Source organism: Protopterus annectens, chromosome 16.part0 (assembly GCF_019279795.1).
Source record: "Protopterus annectens isolate FY-2018-M chromosome 16.part0, PAN1.0, whole genome shotgun sequence".
In the NCBI taxonomy this organism is placed as follows: Eukaryota; Metazoa; Chordata; order Ceratodontiformes; family Protopteridae; genus Protopterus; species Protopterus annectens.
In genome coordinates, this window is record NC_056750.1 from 266,568,946 (window position 1) to 266,591,488 (window position 22,543).

General features: G+C 37.5%; 1 protein-coding gene across 1 annotated transcript in view; it reads right to left on the reverse strand.

Annotated features, from left to right (window-relative positions):
• RGS3 (regulator of G protein signaling 3) overlaps positions 1–22,543 on the reverse strand; it is a 2,411,552-nt gene that overhangs the window by 1,463,318 nt on the left and 925,691 nt on the right. The window contains exon 9 of the mRNA XM_044057996.1: positions 17,852–17,895. Within this exon, the coding sequence (XP_043913931.1) occupies positions 17,852–17,895 (44 nt within the window). The remainder of the gene's footprint in view (positions 1–17,851; positions 17,896–22,543) is intronic.

Below are 22,543 nucleotides of genomic sequence, written 5' to 3' on the forward strand. Positions count from 1 at the left end.
CGGCAGGGGAGAATGAAGATTTTGAATATTCAGCAACAGGGTTCTGGTTGTGCCACCATTATATAAGATGAATTGTTTTTTGAGCAAGATAATTTTAAGGTATATAACTATAGTAACACTGAACTTTATCAGACTCTCTTTTCCATTTTCAAGAAAGGGTTAACCTTTGTACCCTCAAAACACTTTAAGTAGGACATTAATTGATAAAAAGTTACTTTTAAGAACATTGACCAGTGAAATCTTATTTAAGACAGGTGAAGAGTTAAATCTAACACGTTTAAGAAGAAAAAGTACTTTTAGTCCACACCTACACCCAACCCTGTACAATTCTGAATGTTTTTTTGGAGTCTGAGCTTGATAACCTGGCCAAACATAAAAAGAAAAAAACAATACTTTAACTTGACAAAAGTTGATAAGAAAACCTTGGATGATTTAACATCAAATAACGAAATTCATATTAGAAAACCTTGCAAGGCAGTGGCCTTGTGATAATGGACAAACTAGATTATTCAGGTAAAATGCTGAACTTCTTACATCAGGGTGAGACTTATCTGAATGTGTCCAGGAATGAGGTTAATATTTCATATCATAGGACTAACATGTTTTTAAATGATTTACTAATGGAAGAAACTATTGATTACACTACCTGTGTGTTTTTATTAAATTCACACCCTCATATCCCTACAATGTTTGACATCCCAAAAGTCCATAAAAGTATTGAAATCCCCCATTGAGGTTAACTATCTGCTTCAGGGTCCAATACCTATACCTTAACAGTTTAGACTATAAATTAAAACCTTTTTAATAGTATGACAACACCTATACTCATTGATTCATGGCAATTTTTGGACAGGATTAGTAAAACTGAATTTTGTGATGATGCTTTGCTCACTACTATTGATATAGTAGGACTTATTAACTATGATCCCACATGAATTGGGGATTGAATAGTTTGAGGAACTGATTTATGATTTCCTTTCTCATAATGAAGATCGTAACATAGTTGATTTCACAGAACTGGTACTCAAGTACAATTACATATATTTTGAAGGAGAAATCTTTCAACATTGGCATTTTTGCCAATCTGGTATCATTTGAATGGGAAAGAAAATACATTACTAATTATCAGTATTTTCCAACATTCTTATCTTTACTCTAGGTTTTTGGATGACATATGTATCATATGGACAAGAACCAAAGAATTATTAGTTGATTTAATTAATTATACGCCCACTACTACTGACTTCTTCAGATTCACTTCTCACATCACAAAAGAGTGATTCAATTATCTGGATGTTATAATTTTTAAAGACAATTGCTTGCAGAGATATTAATCAAAAATTTATAGGAAACCTACATTACTCATTCACACTTTAGCAGCAAGCAACTTTTGTCACAAAAAAGTATTGCCAAGGGCCAATTAGTATGGGCAACCTGCATGACGACTTTGGACACTGATTTTCTATATGAATATGAAAACTTGAGGATTATATTTCTACAGAGAGGGTACCCAACCATTTTTATCTAAAATCATTTCTGAAGTTATTGATGGCTGGGGTAAAAGGTTTATACCCATTCTAGCGGTTGGTTGTGATTTTAGTTCAAAGAATGATTTTGCTGCCTTAAGACAACATACTGACAATGGTTACAGTACTGCCATTTGCTTGGAGTTCAACAGGGACTATTTTTGTATAAAAGATGTTATTTGTAAATACTGGAAACATTTTAGTCAACTGCTAGGTACTCTTGATATTTTTAAGAATACTCTGAAGTTTACTTATAGGAAGGGAGTATATTTAAAGAATAATGGTTGCAATAAACAAAATAAAGAGACAGTACATATATGTGCGGTAGGTGCAGGCAATGTCCCTATATCAGTAACACTGATATGATGCATTTGACTAGCCATGGGAAGGATTTCAGAGTACAAAGTTATTATAATTGCAATTCTCTTAGAGTAGTATACATTTATATACATACCATTATGGGGCCTTTTATACTGGTAAAAAGGAAAGGGCACTTAAGAAGCGCATATATGAGCACATATATGATCTTACACATGGCACAGAAACTAATTCCTTAACAAACTATACAAAAAGAATGCAAAAATAGTAAGTTTTGATTTTTTTCTGTCGGAACAAGTGCAAAAAAATCCCAGAGGTGGCCAGTGGGAGGACTTACTAGAATACTGTGAATTGCACTGGCAGTTACACCTACAAGCCAACAAAGGTCCTGGTTTAAATGAAGTCATATCTATAGCCCCTGTCTTAAAATTAAGGTCAGCAAAATTATAATTACAAACATGTTCACTGACTTCTTAAATTTAATATCCTAAATTTAACAATACTGTGAATTTTAACAAACAGATATATTAATATTTATATTGCCGTAAAATTTTTTATTTTTTAATTGGTTTTAATAACTTGTTGAAAGTGTATTTATTTATATTTATGTATATACTCATATGTGTGCACTGAAATGGAGTTTTTTTTTTTTTTTTTTTTACATGTACTGTTTAAGAAGTTTTGGTACATACATTTTTTCTGATTGGCTCAAAATAACTGCCCAGAATATATATACTGTTAAAAAATTTTATTTCTTTTAGTTCTGAAGTTCTTGACTTGAACGAAAGCACTTAAATAAAACATGTGATATGTATCCCATGGTCCAGTGCCGTGGTTTACACTGGTGGTGTTTTACAAGGCAGTGCGGTTGAGATTAAACTGAGGATTATCTCAGATTTAAATGATGGCATATCTATTTTTAAAAATGACGGCGGTCAAACTATAAACACAATTTTTGTGTGGTGCCTGTCTTTATGAGTTTTTGTATATTTAATTTGGTATGTACCTTTAAGTGCTTAGTCATATGATTTCTTAATCGCATTATTTATATGACTGTTTAAAGGTTTGTACTGCACTGTTTGCACTCTAAAGAAGTTTTCTAATAAAAGAGAGATGAAAATGCTCAGTTTCACTGGACGACATTTGGTCAGTATTCTTTTAGTTTATAACTCTGCAAAGAATGCACCCCCAGGCAAGAGTAAAAATGATTATCCACATGCTGGACAGCATAAGGGCTAATCAGATGTCATGGTGCCACCTGCATGAAATATCAAGACAAAAAAAGTACTGCTCATCCCATAATCTTCAACTTCACAGTTTGAATGCACTGGGAAATTACTGTATTCATGTCTACTTCCTTAGTGCCTTGAACATACTCATACTGTTTAATCATTTATCTGAACAGTCCCCTTCCTTTTAATGTCAGCATTTATGACTGGTAAATTATTTATTTTTTACTTTTAAGTTAGCATCTTGATAAAGCCCCACCTCTCATACTTTAAAGCTTAGTTTCCTCTGGTTAAACATAGTGCCCAGTTTTCCGTGGTTTTGATAGGAAGTTATGAATACGTCACTACTGTTTAGATATTCCTTAGTGAAACAAATGCTCAGCTTACGGCCCTTTTATGGGATGTGTCATAATTGCACATAATTCAGTTTCTTCAACAATGCTGCTATATGCAGTGGACTCAATGGACCATCGAGATGCAGAACTAAAATCTTCAATGGCTGGAGCGGTCACATTTAACAGGCTACTTGCCTGCACTATACTTTGGTTACTTTTTTCTCTCCTTACACTTGTGATTTTCTTTTTTCACCATTGCTGTATTTGTTGTCTTAGCTTCTTTTACTAAACTTTGACATATGTATGTTTCCGCCAGTTAGGATTCCCATTAAGTGACTCGTACTGAAGGAATGCAGTCAGTGTTTACTGGGTTCTCACAAATAAGCTGTTCCTTGTTTCTCCATAGCTGAGCCTCTTTGTAGTTAGCATTTGTGATTAAGAGATGCTGGAGTCACTGGGGAGGGCTGCCCTTTCCAAAAATATTGTACGGCAGTAAGGTATTTCAGGTAGCAATGTTACACTGTAGCTTCTTATCAAAGAATTACTCTTCAGTTATTTGGTGGCTACTCGTACATGGTGTCATGTTAGCATCTTCATGTCACCTCTGTTTTAGTATGATATCTGAATGTTTTAAGGATAAGGTGCAGTTTTGGAGCTTCAGTAGGATTCTGGGTATGAAAATGTTTGCATTTTTTGTATTTTCAACAAAAATAGAGACAAAAGTAAATAAGTTTGGCAGAAGATGTCTTCTGTTGACTTCAGATGATCCTTTGGGCAAGTATAAATATGTCATGGCATAAAAAATGTTAATGCATTTAGCTTTTCTTTTTTGTTTGATTGATGAAACCTGTTTTTTTGGAATTAAGAAATATTTTCACGGCAATACCCCTTTGTCTCAACTGGTCCTCCAAAATTGAAAACCACATTGTTTCATGGACCTCTGCTACAGAAGGTAGAAGTTATTATCCAATGAAGACTCTAGCTTGGCTGGGTTTTTCTTGCAATTGTTATTGAATAGTTTGTGTGTGACCTTTTTACCATTTGGTTTGGATATTCTCTGGAATATTTTATGCTCTCTCTAGTAGAGCCAAACAGTCCTCTTATACTGTACTGATGAGGTCACTAAAAAGGCAGAAACATAGAGGTGTACAGCTAGTGGGGTCTAGCATTATTGCTCTGAATGTACATAAAAAGACGTGAAAAGTAAAGTCATAGGCATTCAGAAGCTGTGCAGATGAAAAACACTGCATGTCCTTAAGGGGTTATTTGCATATATCCCATGAGCTTCCACTACAGAAGGTTTAAGGTATTACACAGTGAAGATTCTAGCTTGGCTTGGTCTTTCTTGCTGTTTTTCACTTAGATTCATAGATTAGTACTAAACTAAGTGCCCTTGCGAGCCATTTTAAGCTTAGCCAATTATCCCTTGTGAGAATCAAACTCTGTACCTTGTGTTTGTAAGGCAAACATCTTAACCATTAGGCCACCCTTGTGTGTGCAACATTTTTTACCTTTTATATATCTATATATATATATATATATATATATATATATATATATATATATACACACACACACACACACACACATATATATATATATATATATATATATATATATATATATATATATATATATATATAAATAAATATATTAAAAATATTTATGAACGGATATAAAAAAACAGATGTGCACAAAACCTTCTTTGTAGTGGCCATTTGGATAGTTATAGAATGCTTTGTTGTTGTCTTTAGAGTCAGTGGCAATTTTGTTTTCGTAACTAGCTTTGGAGGATTTTATGAGGGATCTCAGCTTCTTACTGAGGTTGACCAGGGAGTTTCTCCATTCATGGGATTTTACTCTTTTTTTGCAACAGTTTCTTTCTTCTGTTGTAGAGTTTGTTTATGGCAGAGGACCACCAAATTGGCATGCTTTTTTTGGAGGTCCAGTTGAATACAGCTAGATCTTAGCCAGCCAAAGCTGAGAGAAGGCTATCTGAGAAGACTTCTCTCTCTGGATTTTTTAGGTGTTGAGCTCAGATAAGAATCCTTTTCGGGCTTTTAGTTCCTCCCTCTGCTTTTTGTCGCAGTGCTTGAATAGTATGCTCCTGCTGCTTTGACTGTCTTTTTCTGATGATAAAACTTTGCATATGCTTCTGTTTTTACTTTGACTAGCACAGTAAGGCCAACTGGAAGTTTTTACAGGACAACTTGATACTGCGTTTTTTCCCTTTTGGGTTATAATTATTTGAGGTAACTGAACAGGATTAGAGCATTGTACAAAATTTTTCCATTTAAATCAAGATTTGGGCACCATTTTGTGTGTTAAATATTTCTGGCAGCACATTTCCTTCAGTCTATGATTTATTTTGTATTTAATGTTTCAGGCTGTATTAATTCATTTGAACTGCAACTAACTTTTTTAATACAAAATCAGGGGACTTCTATGCATATATTTTCGCTTGGAATTGTGTTACAGAAAATGCCGTCATTTTCTCAGTGTTGTGTTTAGAATAGCATCCGTACAGTAGTAGTCTTCAGATTGCTATTTAGAGAGAGAATAGTAAGATTTGTCCATCTTTTGCTGGGCTGACAATGCAGCCAGTATTTGGTATTGAGCTGGGTAGTTTCTTGTCCCCTGACCTGATGGACTCGTATACATTGCCCCCCCCCCCCCACACACACACACACACACACACACCATTTACCCCCTGTGCACCTAGAAAGACAGAAAATAAGTCAAGAAATATGCCTCAACCTATAGCTCGTGACTCTGCAGTAACCTTAAGCAGGCTATCTGACCACTTGCCTTCTTCTGCTTCTAGGTTCCCTGATGTGATGGTAGTGCCACAACTATGCACGACACAAGGATCAGCCATGTTCTCTGGGGCTACACCAGTGCCTGGTTCAGGTACAGAAGAACCACACTCTTCAGCTGCAGGGGAAGCCAGTGGTGCAGAATCTGTTGCCAGTGTTGATACACCTCCCCCCGGGGATTCTCCCACCTGTATAATACATACAAAAAAAGAGACAGAAGACCTATCACATCGCACAGCAGTAGTCTCTGAGCTGGAGGCTATGACTAAATCCTTTGTTTAAGCAGTTGATTACAGAATGCAAATTTGGGTTATGAGTAACACTGGTGCTCACACCCCAGTTCAGTCACTCGGGTATCTTGATTTTGAAAGGAATTCAGAATCCAAAGTTTCAGAAATGTCAGAGCCTGATCAGTCAACTTCCTCTGCGGGCAAATAAGTGCAGGAATCCAAACAGATTTATTTGTTCCCGAAATGCCTGCTAGATTAAGGGGTTTATTCAGTTGGGAACAATCTTTGGTTGCTGTCAGGGTGAGCAAGAATATATGATCTTTTGGAGGATGAGACCCCAGAAGTTGTGACCTTCCCCCTATTAATCCCAACATTGGAGAATGTTTTTAAGAAAGGATGCAATTCTCCTCTATTGAAATACTCCTTGCCTAAAGAAGTGTACAAGAAATTCAGAGTGTGCTTGAGCATTACTGGTCTCCAAACCCTTGTCTATGGATCCTGCTGTTGTGTCCCCAGTAACATCTTCCAAAAGGCTGTCTTCATCAAATCATGTCCCCTTTATGTATTCCCACATATCTTTATCTGCCACAACAGCTCCCTCCTAAATACTTCATTATCATGTTCCCATAAATAGGAGTACTGCTGAACCAATTCATGTGTAGGTACATAGTCTACAGCTGTAGCCTTTGTTTTATCTTCATTAATTTTATATCCTGAAAAACCCAAAACTGTCTATGAATGCTCTAAACAACACTGAGATGCCCTTTTCTGATTTTATCAGGTACAAAATATCTGCAAATCAAGCCAACTTTTCTTTAGTACATACCAGTTATATTCTTAAAATTCTGAGTCCCTTATTTTCTTTGCCAATGGTTCTAAATATAACTCAAACAACAAAGGGGAAAAGAGGATACCCACCTGGTTTATCTATTCAGACAACTTATCAGAGGGGCACCCGCCTACTTAGATTTCTCCTCCCATCACTCATTTATCCTATTAAGTAATCTTATTTTACCAGGGAATGTAAATGGTTTCATTGCCCTATTTATAAAATCACAGCATACTCTGTCAAATGCTTTCTGGGCCCACCAAAACAGCAGTATTTTCTTATATTTTGCTTCCTTCTGGATCATTATTTTTCTGTTAATGTTGTCAAATGTTTGCCTTCCCTCCACAAAACCACACTATCCTTAGACAAACACTTTATAATCATGGTTTAAAACTTGAAATGGACCTATATAAAATTAAATCTGATAGGTTCTTTACTGTTTTTAGGTATTACTGCCACCACAGCTTTTTTCCAGGATGTCAGTTTCTCCCCTCTTTTAAATACTGTTAAACAAAATCTTCTCGATCTTTATCACATTGTTCTCTTCTAGCTTCCAAACTTCCTCCAGAATACTTGCAGAATGACTTATACATCACCATTTTTATCTCATCTCCTAATTTTAACTGTTAATTGTTGAGCCAGATTTACATCTAACCTTGGCATATTTAATTAAGTCTTCCATAAATATTTCCATTTGCGCTTTTATTTGATTTCTCCACTTCTCTGCTTTATACAAATTTTAATACAATTTCCAAAATATATCCGAAACCTTTACAGGATCTCAGATTATTTTTCTTATTATAGGCTTCCTAAGTTTAGCAACAACAATTTCTCCTTTCTGTTGCCTAAGTTGCTGTGCCAAACGTTTTTGTGCTCTGGAGTTATTAAAAACAGCTGCTTAACAACAATTTTCTTAAACTCATGCATATTTGTCCAGGTACACCTTTATTTTCTCCTTAGCACACTGCAACTGCACCTCTTCCTGTTCTGTGGGATTCCCTTTATTCCGTAATACTTTAACCTTTGACAGCCCCTCTAAATAATTCCTGTTACTTGTTAGCCATCTCTCTCTTTCTATTTATTTATATACTGTTTTTAAACTCCACCATCATTTTATCACACTCACTGGCTGTAGCTATCTGGACTACTTATCATCGCAAATAACTCCTGAATAATTTCCGCTATCAACTCCTTAACTCATTATAGCCAGGTGGTCTTCAGGTGTTTCTGCAGTTACATCATACTGACACCGCTAGGCATCAAATATTGCTTGTTCATATTTTGATTAATAATTCCAAAACCATGCTACTTAGAAAGAATTAAACAATTCATCTTAAAGCTTACTCAACAGAAAACACAACTGTATTGATATCTGACCTCTGTCTTGTACAAGCAAAGATAAATTAATTGCAGTTTATAAAATATTTATTTATTTTGTTATAAATGCCATGATTTTCTAAATATCTTGGAAACCAAATAGCACAGACAGAATTGTTTATCCTCATTTGAAAGCTCTCAGCTGGGTGAACAAAATGTTACTAACAGTATATGTACAGCTTGAGTGGATGTTGAGATATTCTAATTTATTTATTTACAAAATATTACAGATTTAAAATGTGCTGTGTTTACCATGACCTATAAAATCCAATTAAGACCTAGAACATAAAGAAAACTACAATTATAAAAATAGTTTGTGCTGAAGAGTTTGCCATTTACACTTCTTTAGTAACCTCTATGGTTCCACACATACGGACATTTGTTTGAAATGTTAGGACAAATTTGATTCTATCAAAAGGCTTAGGCTCTGCTCATTGGACAGTGCCAACTTCCAGAGCTTCACTCGAGGGAATAACTTAAATTCCTCTCTTTTTAACAAGTAGGTATTTGAAAGCACCAGCCTCTCATCTTTACTTCACTACCCCACATGTTATCTTAGTAATTATTGGTGTATGATCTGCAATAGTTATTGGATATGTCTGTCAAAGATCTCAATTAAATGCACATGTTCCTTTGAAATATAATTTCTGTCTAGTCCAGTTATTTCCTACCACTGACTTCATGTCTTCCATACCAAATCTTTTCATAAATTTCTTCCGAAATCTACTGCCTTTTGATATATTTTCCATTCTACCCCCCCCCCCCAGATAATACCCTTCACTGTTGCAAATCAAATTCCAGTCCCCACCTATAATATTCCCTGCTGAAAGCTGATTTCTCCCAATTTTTAAGCTCTATAATAGCAGTATTAGATAGAATATAAATACATGCCAGCATGATCATTATCCTTAGCCAGTAGCCACTTACTACCACAAATCTGCCATCATCTTTTTTTTCCTCCACAACAACTACTGGAGCTCCTCTAGCAATTAATATAAGTACTTTTCCTTTTTGCATGATATTCTGCTGAATATCCATCCTGAAATCCTTTCTTTATCAAATTCACACGCTCAGTACTTTCCAAATGTGTCTACTGTAGCATTGCTATTTGCACTCTCCATTTACTAATATAATTATTCTTTCCTTTTTTTTGTCTATACCTGTAACACCATTCACATTCCAAGATAACACTGAAAGTGCCGTCATTATGATGTCAGTATTCCTACTCATTGTATATGACAGCTTTTTAAAATGTCTATTTTGAGCTTTCGTGAAACATGCACCCACTGTTTGGCAGGTTGATCCTTTATACATTTTTTTCTTAACATTGGAACCTTTATTACTTTTTACAAAACTTTTTGTTTTAATGAAAACCCTCAAACAAAACGTGAAATATACACCCAGAATACTACTATAACCTGTTAACACAAACACACAAAACTATGTAAATCTTCAAATAATGATGTTTAACCCTCTTAAGAACAATTGTCCCAAACACCTGGAAACACAGGCCTAAAGTTAAGGTTAGCCATGCTAAGATGCACGTTATTGCCTGTACTTCTGCTTACACACTGATTGGCATCTGTTCTTTTTTGTCTTTATTCTCCTCTAAGATGTGGAAAAAAAACCTACATTATTTCAGAAACATTAACTTTTATTGCTAAAGGAAATCCATTGTTTTCTTATTACCTTTTTTCCATTTAAAGCTTAATCCAGAAATTGATCTTTGCAAAAGTAAGAGAAAACGTATCAGCTTTACATACATTATATGTGTACTTTTGCACCCCAACAACCCAAAATTACAGCCTATTAACTTAAATATACTTTAGTCTTTTTTCTCTCTACGCATTACTATGCCTACATTTCTTAGTACTAAAAAAGAAGGAAAAAGGCATCTGTTTATTTTAGTACCTTGATCACATACAAGAATTAACAGTGCTTTACTATAAAACATGCAATTTGTATCATGCAATGTTTTACAGAAATACTTAGTTACATTTTTTTATTCCTCTTTCCCTCCCCTCAGTGTCCTTCTAAACACCGACATGAAGTGAGCCAAATGCCTTTCAGTTCCCCATAAGCTTAAAGCCAAAAGTCTACGTTTTTCACTTTTTCTTATACAGACACATTTCACAAATGTGACTAGTAAATAAATGTGAGAATGCAAAACGTCAATTTCCTTGTTGCTGGTCTTCTTCCTGTTCATCTTCATCTCACAGCTCCAAACTCCAGTTTATTTCCAAGGTACTCACATTTTTTTTAGTTAACTCCTATGCTTTCCTCAGTTTAGCAAGCATTTTCCTTTGGAACAATGGAAAAGGTTTCACTGGCAAAGTCTCGTTGTGTGCTTTATCATCAGAAGAATGAGAAGCAGAATCCCCTTCTGTCTAATGGCTCAATTTATGTTGGACAAATGTTTGTATTCCTTCCTTTGCCTGTTCTGCGTCAAAAATTACACTGATGTTTCAGGAAAAAATATTCAGAAGACAGCAGGATATAGCAGCTTGAATATTACCCCTGCTTCTCAAAATTCCCTGATTGCTGGAAAAATGTGTTTCTCTTCTGCCTTTTGTCATAATCAACTCTTTCTGCTGGTAACTTTGCATCTTTATTAATACAGGTCTTGGCCGCTTTCTCATGGCCAGATTTGGAGCATACATATGATGGGCCCTTTCATTTAACAGCTGGAATCTCAGTTCACTTGCTTATTTGCCCTTCATAAAATTAATGTAGTCTGTTCCTTCTACTTTCTCTAGTACATAAGAAAATCTCAGATTTTCTCTACATGCTTTGTCCACCATTTCTACCATTTTTTGAGACATCTATTCTTCAGATGTCTCATACTCAATCAGCCTTTTCTTCACTTCGGCCTCTGATTGTTATAGTTTTATCAGCTCATCTGAATATCTGTTTAAATCTTCTTCTATTTTTTCAGTCTTTTGTTATATGAGTTGATATACTCCTTCAATGTTTTGTTTAATGAGCTCTGAGCACATTTGACTTAATTTTTCCTCAAGATTACTGGAAACCGTAACTTGCTTCAAAGCTGCAGCTTAAACTGCTTTTTGCTGAACAGCTGTAGGACTCTTCTCAGCCAGCGTTTTCTCTTCAGCTCCCCTCACTGATTTTCATTCAGGCTCTCTCAGTTTCTTCTTTGCTGGCATCCAGGCAGTGTACTTAACTAGCCAGTGACTGAACTTACTAAAAGTGCCAGAGTTCTTGGCCCTTGTCATTCAGTTTCTTTTTTCACAATGGAAGAACTGATGTTAATCTGTTGATCAGTGTTGTAGCCATCATGGACAGTGTTTCATCACACTTTTTTATCACCTCTGCAGCACAAAAGCCAAACAATAAATCTCCTTTCAAGAGGGAGTTTAAAATCTCATTTCTTACATCTGAGAAAATTCTGAGAAAGCAACCAAAAAAGCCTCCTTTAAACAGTACCAGTGGCCATAGCCCTGGAAGAAGTATCAACAGAGTCATGCACAGATTGTAAACAATGAGTAGTGACCTGGCAATAGAAGAAACTATATTTTTAAAGCAGATTTTTCCACACAAGAAGAAACTGTAGATAAAACATTACACATATATTCACAATTTGTCAAAACAAATTTAAACATAAAAGCATGACTATTCAAAATTCTGGAAATCAAAGTTGCACAACTATACATTTTTTCCCAACCCTATGAATAGTTTTCCTATTCTTAGTAGAAAGAGTAGGAATGAACTGTCTAAGTGCTTAGCAGCAGTGGAATCAACTAAGGCTATAGCTGCTGGGTCATATTTGGAAATAGTGCATATATAGGTTCATATGTGTGCACTAGGCTAATGGCCCTGGAGCCTTTACAAGCCTAGCTCATAGGATTACCCTGGCATCATGCCACCCGACCTTAGTTCCCAGTGCCTCTGTCGAGTATAGCCACTGGAGGGATCCCCGGGATGAATTTTCTATTTCCCATCCACTCGTCAAGATTTCTCTTGAACAGGGCAAGTGAGGTAGCTCTGTTTGACATGTATGGGAAGTCTATTCCATAGCATGGGCAGTCTCTGGGTTATGAACCTGTCCCTCCAGCATATTCTGTTGATTGTGGTAATGAGATTGAGGTCTCTGGGACATGTGGTGTGGAGGGATTGGGATTTCTTTAGATGTAGCATTTCTAACAGAGCTGGGTCAGATATGGCTTTGTAAGTCAAGCAGAGATAGCCTCTAAGTAGGTGATATCAGACAGAGAATAGTTGGAGTTTTTTTGAGTCTGTCCATATAAGACAAGTGTTTAAGGCCTAGGATCCTCTTTGTGAAGTACTTTCACGACCTCTCCAGTTGTTGCAGGTATCTACTGAGGTACATGCCAAATGGGGCATTGTACTCTATGATTGGCCTAATGAGGGAAGAGTAGAGGGAGGCAATGACCTCCTTCTTCCTGGATGCAAAACCCTTAGTAATGAGATGTGCTACACAGAAGGACTTTCTGACCACAGTGGCAATGTGGTGGTCAAGAGAGATGTTGCTGTCAACCTGTGTTTCCAGATCTCTTAATGCCTTCTGTGTTTAGTGGACTACCATCGATGTGGTAATTCATAAGAACCGGGTTTTTCCCTAATGGGAATGACAACACATTTTTTGGCAATGAGCTTAAGGCCATGGTTCTGACACCAGTCATTGGTCTCAGTGAGGCCTTTCTGTAGAATGTCAATATCACTTGGGGAGCTAATAGCAGCTACCAATGTGCAATTCTCTGTGAACTTTGTCAGAGTCCCTTCATGTTGGCCTGGACTTCAGAGAAGTAGATACCAAACAGGAGAGGACCCAGGATCGAACTCTGTGGGACTCCACTGGTGACTGGTCGTCAATCTGACGTGGAGTCAGCTACTTTCACACTGTGGGTTCCATCTGTGAGCCAGTTTGCAACTCACCTAGTGATATAGGGATTGATGCCTAGCTTAGTGAGTTTTTCTATGATTCCTGAGTGGGGAACGGTATCAAAGGTCTTGGCCAGATCAAGGTAGGCTGTATTAACCACTTTTCCTTCATCCACAGCTCTGTTGACTGACTCAAAAAAGTTAACCAGGTTAAGCAGGCATGATCTACCCCTCACAAAACCAAACTCTGTGGGATCCAGAGTTTGGAGATTCCCTATATCCTTGTTTATTAGGTCCATCATGATACATTCCATAGCTCTGCATATCAGACTCATCAGGCTATACATCCTATCTGCCTTTTTAGGGACAGCTGGCTGGCACACATCCTCTTAGGCAGACAGTACTGGAGGAATGGGTATAGGCTCTGGAAAATCTTTCTGTAACAACTCAACAGTATTTTCTGAGAGACTGAGAAACCTCAGTGTTCTCCCATATTAAACATTGGGACATTCTAAGAGAACCCCCCACACACACACACACACACACACACACACACACACACACACACACACACACAAAACGAGCTCTCCCCTGAGTGAATCAGAAATCTGAGGACAATGTCCTGAATCCATCCCTGCAGCTTTATGTTCAGATTTAGATTTTCTCTCTCTTCAAGAAAAGAGTCCCTCTTTTTTTTTTTTTAACTGGACATTACTTTACAAGAAGGATCAACTGCATGGGTTAAACCCAGAGACAATTCCAGTAAACTACTCTATCAAAAGAAAATTGAGGAGGAAGAGTACTTACATGCAGGGTTTTCTATTTCTTTTTACAGGAAAACTGAGAGCAGCTGTGTTACTTCCCCCAAAATGGGCACATCATTCTGACACAACAGGGGAACCTTTCCTGTTCCCTCTCTCAGGACTGAGAAGAGTGGCTCTCCCGTGCCCACTGAGGGGACTCCAAAAGACAGAGAGGATCTGGCTAACCCACAGGTCCACAGTAGCCCTATGTGCTACACCAGAGGGATTCGGGGTAAAAGATGAGTGGTCTGAGGTACAGCAAATGGCCACAACAGAGTCACCCACCTGCAAATGAGGCAAAATGCTAGCCTGCTGTTTACTTAACTTTTATTTTTGTGACTAGAAGGATTGACAGTAGTACCAGTAGTCTGCTCCACTGTCAAGCCTCTTTCCTGGGGAAGACAGGCAGCAAATGTCTGTAAAACTACCAAACCACAAAAATTACTTTTTTGACAGAAAAAACACGGTATAAAGCACTTTAAAATACTATGGCAGCCCCACAAGAGAAAAATAAACAATTTATCCACAGAAATTATATTTTTGGTTAGTATACACTACTTTTAAACTATTAGAAAGAAATGAGTGCTCTATTTAAAAGAACATTACAGTCTTGGGACAATCTATTAAATACCACTCCTAGCTTCAAAATAACTTTCATGAAGAGGAAAGTAATCAAACATCAAAATTTAAGAAAAGGGAAGCTTTCCCCCAAATGGGAACTTAACAGCCCAGTAACGAAAACCGCATACAGACTGTCGATCCTCAAAAGACTCAGAGAAGCATACTCTACAGTGGGAGTTTAGCTGTTAAGGGCTTCACTCCTAAACTTCTCTTAAGGTGCCCTGAAAGCTTTGGAAGCTGGCAGTTCATTATATCCTTGGCAGAATATAACCCACACAGCTAAGGCTACTGAAACAGCTATCAATATGAATATGATCTGAACCTTTACAGATTCTAAGTAACCTGAAGAAAAACATTAAAAAAAGACTAAAGAAAATCTATCCAACAGTCATCTTTACAAAAGTTAACATTTTATTTAAAGTAAATCCCATGTACAGACTAACATTTAGTACATAAAAACAGTGCAACCTCATGAAATATAATCTACATGAACTATCCTGCTCCACTGTACTTACATTACTGAAGCCATTCAGAGTCAGTCTAATGTTCTCACAAAGTGTTTCCCAGTACTTATAAGATTATCTGCATAAGAGGCACAGTGAAAACCTTAAAATATATGACTGACCTACATGTGTGTGAACTTACATAAAGGACAGTGCAGCATAACAGAAACACAGACATGGAACAACTTCATATGAAGAGCAGCAAAAGATGTGCTAGAGACATTTTTCTTTGTGGTATTAAAGACAGCATTCAGAAAAGAAACACCCTCCCCCCAAAAATAACCTACATATATGTACAGATATATGGCTGTGTGTTTTGTCACGGCACGCATTTACCATGTGCTACAAGCTATGTTAAATTTTGTCGATAGTTACAGTGATCAAATTATGAAACAGTTAAACTGCAGCAGTTTGACTATAATATAATTTCAGGAGTTATCCTCTTTACCCTCAGCTGTGACACTGTGCTGTTATTATATTTAATTTCCAGGGGAGAGGGGCAGAGCCCCTCACCCCACATAAAGGCATCATCTTTTTTTAAAGTGATGGCATATATATATATATATATATATATATATATATATATATATATATATACACATATACATTATTTAATGACACCACACAATCGAATGATGAAAATACAGCATAAAAAGCAAACTTTTCTTTAATAAACCATGAAGACCATAAAATCTCACTTTTAGTCTCTGCTCAACAGTCTTCAAAAGAAGGTAAATGCAAAGGTAAGCTGCTCATTTACATTTGCAATCATTTGATTGTTTTTTTGTTAGCTGTTTGTAAACCTTTTAGACATTTTCTGTCAATAAAAATTCAGTGGAGGTGTAAAGAATAGAATCATACATACAAATACACAAACACATGCAGGAATGGTAACAACTATCAGAGGTTAAAGGAGGTCCCAGTCCCTGCAATACAGAGAGTCAGGAGGCTAGAAAGATTAAGAAAGGAAATCTAAAGCAAGACAAAAATCCAGAAAGTTCTTATGACTAATGAATTAGGGGAACCAGTCAAATTAAGAGAAGGCCCTAAAATAGCTGTGGCAGGCGACCTACAGCAACATTAGGATAGTTAGATGTTCCTAGCAGTATTAAAAAAATCATAGCACCTCAGTAAGACTAAGAGAGTAAAAGAGAAATGTGATCCATTACATTTAATGCAACGAGGACAAACTACCAAATCTAGTGAGTCAGATGGCACAGAATTTATTAAGTCAGGAAATCAGCAGTAGCATTAGAAAAGTCTGCCATTGTCACAGTAATTAAATTTAGAGGTACAAGCACTACCATTAGTAAACAGATTGTCGCCACAGCAAGGAAAACTGAACCAGGGATCCCACCAACTTCACAAATGTTTGAAAATTCACACAAAACTTTCATGAAATCCACCAGTGTCTTATTTTAACTAATTGCTCACCAGAATAACTGAGACTGGTTTAGGTATAGCCACTTCACTTTTTTTTGCTGCACAATCACACAGTGCTGAATTTTAAGGGGACCGCAGCTACTTCACTCCTGAGCTTCTTCCTTTTACACACATTACCTGCCTGATTTACTAATTAAATGCTTTATTACCTTCTGTTAGACTAGGCCAACTAGGTAATACCCTTTTATCAGTGGGTACCTAGAGAAGTAATAGCTATTATGAAGCAGACTCGTGCTTATGATCAATAGTAAAAAGAAAACAGAGAATGTATACAACCTTATATGGCAGTAAACCAAAGCTGTCATGCTATTCAACATTTCTATAATTTTCAGCTTGGCAGATTTAAAATATGGACAAAATAAAGCTTGTCTTTCTCTATTGACATAAGTACTCAACAATAACAAAAAAAAAAACAACTCTCACATGAGAGAAGCACCAATCCATTTTTTTTCTCTTATACACAGTTTACCTTTCCATTACTCTATATTATAACTTATGTCAACATTTTCCAGAAAACTAAACCATGATTACAAAATCTGTCTCCATACATGTGTATACAAATATGACTATAGTGCCACTTAAAGGTAAATTCCTTGACAGACAAAATATTGACCTTTTTAAATCAAATGACACATTGTCAAAAAGAAAAAAAACAAAAAAAATAAGTCTCTTTTTTCACAGGGGACAAGTCCATTTGCACCCTCAGACCCCCCTGCCCGGATCGATGTATATATCCACTTAAGAGACGAAAACAGTGGGGAAAGAGAACGCCCACTTCCCCCTGTACTGCGACTTCTAAAAGTGGCATCTTGCAACCAAAGCAGTTTACGATCTTAAGATGCCATCATTCAGAATGTTTGACAAACTGCCTGGTAACCACAGACAGACAAACACATACGTATAGACAATCAAATAGCTGTAAGAAGACATTACAATAAAGATCTAAAAACAAATGGCTTACCTCAGCAAAATAAATGACACAAAATTTGGGATCTTCAGAAGAACCTGTAAAGTCAATTAACAGAATAAGTATTTAGAACTCGGCACTAATAATCATCATCTAAATATTATGTAATACCTTATATCTGTGCAATATATAGGCCGCAATAGTAAAATTAGCAATGCAAAAAAGATAAAAACAAAAACTCAGTCTATTAGTCAAAAAATGTAAAAGTTATATTCTTATCATAATTAAGCATCTGTGTTGTCCATTTTCATTCTTCCTCAACGTATGGGTTTGGATCAGACTCTTAATCCAGGCTCAGGATCCAGCTCTCGAGCTCCACCCTTAACCCATAATGCTCTACTGCATCCCTAAAGCAACAGATCAAGTTTGCTGCCCTATCCCCAAAGTAAAACAGAGACAGGAATAGTTTAATAGAAAGACAGGGCTCAAACCTGGAACCTGCCCAATAGGTATCGCCAGGAACTTGGATGGGGGACGGATGGGAGGGAAGTTGAGGAAGAATGAAAACAGACAACAGAGATGCCTAGTTATGGTAAGAACATAACTTAAATCTGATGTCCTTTTCATTCTTCTTCAACATATGGGACAGAGTCCCCAGCTATGTTGCTCTTGGGTGGCCCCCGTGGAAGGATATTCTGGAGTACCACTGAACCAAAGGAGGCTCTGTTCTTGAAATAATATCCAGTTTGTAATGAGTACAAAAGTATGAGCACTGGACCATGTAGTTGCAGCACAAATGTCATCAACAGATGCTCTGGACCAAAAAGCAGAAGGTGTGATCACGGATCTTGTTGAATGAGCCTTGGGAGGTTTCAATAATGTCACCTTTCTGAGAATAAATCCAGGAAATACAGTCTGTAGAGTGACTTTGGATACTGGACAACCTAGTCTTTTTGGAGAAAAGGAAATAGAGTTGGTCTGACTTTCTGAATTATCTTGTCCCATGAAGATAAAAACATTACTTCCTGTGCAAATCAAGATGATACAGCATGTACTCTTCTTTACTGGAAAATTTTAGAAAGAGAACTGGTAAATGGATGGATTGGTTAATGTTATTCTCAGAAGCCACTTTAGATAAAAAAGAAGGGTTAGTCCATAAGGGATACCCTATCCTTATGACAAATTATGCAAGGAGACTTTGAAGAGACAGCCTGGAGTTCAGATATTCTCTTTGCAGATGTGATGGCTACTAAGAAAACTGTTTTCCATAATAGAAACTTCAGATCAGATTTAGCTGAAGGTTCAAAAAGGTTTCTGGGTTAGGCCTTGTACTAGACCTATCAGACCCCACAGTAGTGAGGGATCTTTTATTGGAGGCCTTAGAAGAAAAAATCCTTTCATGAAAGCTTTACATAGTTAGACAACTCCAGAGAAAAGTGTCTGGTCCCTGTGTGAAAATTAGCAATAGCTACCAGTTGAAGTTTGATTAAACAAAAACTAGCTCCTTCCTCAAAAAGTGTTGTCAAACATGGAAGAATCATAGAGACTAGGACAGAAAAGGGATTGATGTCTTAATTCAAAGCCCAAAGGTAGAATCTTTTTCCATTTGTTTTTCTATACTTTTTTTGGTACATTCTTTTTGAGATGGCAAAATAATATCACATACAGGCGGAGAACACTCGGGCTATTACTGGAAGTGGAGAAACCATGGGGTTAGTCTTAACCAATCCATCCATTTACCACCGGATGTTGGATTCCTGATGGGTGTGACAGGAGAGCCAGAGTTGGCTCCAGTATCCATGGAGGGTAATGAAGATGAGACCATAGGAAGGGAAACCATACTTGCCATGGCCAGACGGGGGCAATGAAGATTACTCTGCTCTTCTGCCTGCTCACTTTCTGTAAAAATTTGTGAATCAGGGGAAGAGGAGGGTAAGCGTAAAGGAGACCAGAGGGTAAGCATGAACTAGGTCATCTCTCTCTGTGACTCCCCCTGAGGGGGAATCAGAGTGAAGTACTTGCTACACTTATTGAAGAGAATGGCAAACAGATTGCAGCAAGGTGGGCCCCAACACCAGAAAATCATTAATGCCACAGACTGACTCAGAGACCATTCATGGGGCATCAAAATAGATCTGGTTACTTTTGTATGCTAGCACTTTGGTTTTCCCAGAATGTGCATCACAATTAGAAAACTGTCTGATGAGATTGCTCACTCCCATACTTTTATGGCCTCTCTGCAAAGGGGATAAGATAGAGTTCATCCTTGTTTGTTGATGTACCAGACTACAGATATGTTTGTCAGTCTGAACTGCAATAGTTCCCAGTGGGAGAGTATCTTGATTTGCTCTCATCTCTTAAGACACTGATATGTAATTTGGCCTCTTGGTGGGACCATGTACCTTGGACCATCCTTCCCAAGAAATGCCCCCTCGACCCAGTTGAGAAGCATCTGTGGTCACTATGGCCATAGGGCCTGGTAGAACAAAGGGTCTGCCTAGATGTATATCATCCAATTGTACCCACAATCAGATGTGTTGTTTGCAAGCTGGAGTGAGCCTAACTGGAAAGGATAGGGGTCAACATAGAATGGACCATTGTACAGCTATATTCTTTTGTAGAACCTACATAAAGAAGTGTGCCAAAGGAAGCATTACAATGGCCGCTGCATGAAACCAAATGCCTGCAGTACTGACCTTGCTGGAGGAGTTGAATGAGCAAGAAGAAACTGGACCTTACTCCTTATAGTGGAGATATAAGGAAGTAAAGAGGCTGTTTTGTCGTGTCTAGAAGAACATCAACAAACTCCAGGCTCTGGACTGGGGTTAGGTTTGACTTGGCAGGATTTATACTTATGCCAAAAGAATTGCAGATTTGGAGCAAACAGTCTCCGTCATGTAGAAGAAGATGCTTGGAGGGGGCAGTGAGTTGCCAGTTGTTTAGATATGGAATACCTGAAATCCCTTTAGTGTCAAGTTAGCTGCCATGCATTTGGCAAACACCCTGGGTTCTGTGGTAAGTTCAAAGGGTAGGGCTCTAAAGTGGTAATGCCTGGGTCTCAGCTGGAAGAGAAGATGTCTTCTGGGTCACCTGTCTGTTTTGATATGATAGTATGCATCCAGAAGATCAGTACACTACCATCCAATCATCCTTGTGTACAAAGGGTAGAATGGAATGGACTGGACTGTGACCATTCGAAACGTTGCTTTCTTTACATACCGATTTAAACTGCTTAGATCTAAAATGGGTTTGAGGTCCCCCATCATCTTTGGCATAAAAAAGAAGTGTGAATAACTTCTGAATCCTATTTGGTCTGGAGGGACCTTTTGGATGACTCTTGTCTAGAAGCTTTAGGATTTCTTGTGCTGCTGCCTTCCTCTGACTGGGTGGAATGTCAGGAAGTTTCTTCCTTTTGCGAGATAGAAGTGAAAATGGTATGCAATAACCTCAGGATATTATGCGTAGCACCTATGCATCTTGTGTTATTCTTGCCCAGGCGTCTGGGTGCAAAGACAGATGACCCCCGACTGCCTCCAGATTTGGACAGTCAGGCAGTGCTTCAGGAAAGCTGAAATGGCCTATGCGAAAAAGAATCTCTAAAGCCCTGATTCTGTGCAGCTCCTCTGCCTCTAGAGTGATGTCTACCATTGGAATTTCCTCTTCTGCCTCTGGAGGAATTGTCACAGCATGGATCTTGGAAATGTCTCTGAGATTTCCAGAACCACATCTTCTTGCAGTCTTTCTGATTCCTAAAAAAGACTCGAGGCACAGAAAAACTGATTCCTACAGCAGACACCTTTCCATCTTGTTCACTGCAGGTAAGCATCTCTTCTACTGATGGCCCAAACAAGGAAGTGTCGTCAAATGGGGCATTAATAAAATACATCTTAAAGGGTTCCATAAAGTCACAAAGCATCCAGGCCTATCTCCTTTTGGCAATACCTGAATCAGCAACACATAAGGTGCCTTTAGCTGTGTGAGAGATCAACCTCATAGAAGCCTGTGATATGGACAACAGCATGGACAGTTGAGAGGATATATTTGAAATCTTCAGCAGACATGGACTCAGATTATTTGAACGCTCCTTGGTCAAATCTCTATGAAGCCAAGTGAAATGTGCCAAATAATTTAGTGACCTCAGTGCAAAGGTTGCTCAGACAAACTCTCTTTCCAAACCTGTCCAACACTCTAGATTTCCTGTTAGTTGGTTGGACAACAGAGCTCTGTTCTGCCAGCCCTCTCTTGGTAGCTGATCAGCCCCTAGACAATACAAGTACTCCTAGTAGGCATGCAAATTTGGAAATTTATGCCCAAAACAAGTGCACTTTTGAAATCTGTGGGTTTTTCTGACATTACTATGAAGAAACCCACAGACTCTAAAAGGAAAAAGTTTACACTCCTATTACAAAAGAAAGTAAAAACAGATAAAAGATTTTTTTTTTAATAGAAAGAAAAGTCTGCTACCAACTATGGTAAGCAAGAAAATATCCTAAAAACTGGGTAAGAGAGGTTACCAGCAATGGTAACCAATTGCTACCTAAAAAGTATTATAAAGCATAAAGGGAAAGAAACGCCCTAACGCTATCGAGAGAAACTTAGAGGGAGGACAGATTAATATGTAGAGAAAAAACAGAAAATATTAATAAAAGTTTTTTAGCTCACAAGATCAATAATAGGTCAAGAGCTTGGAAACGTGCATCTAATCGCAAAGGCAGAAAATGAGAATAGAGGCTTTGGGATGCAATA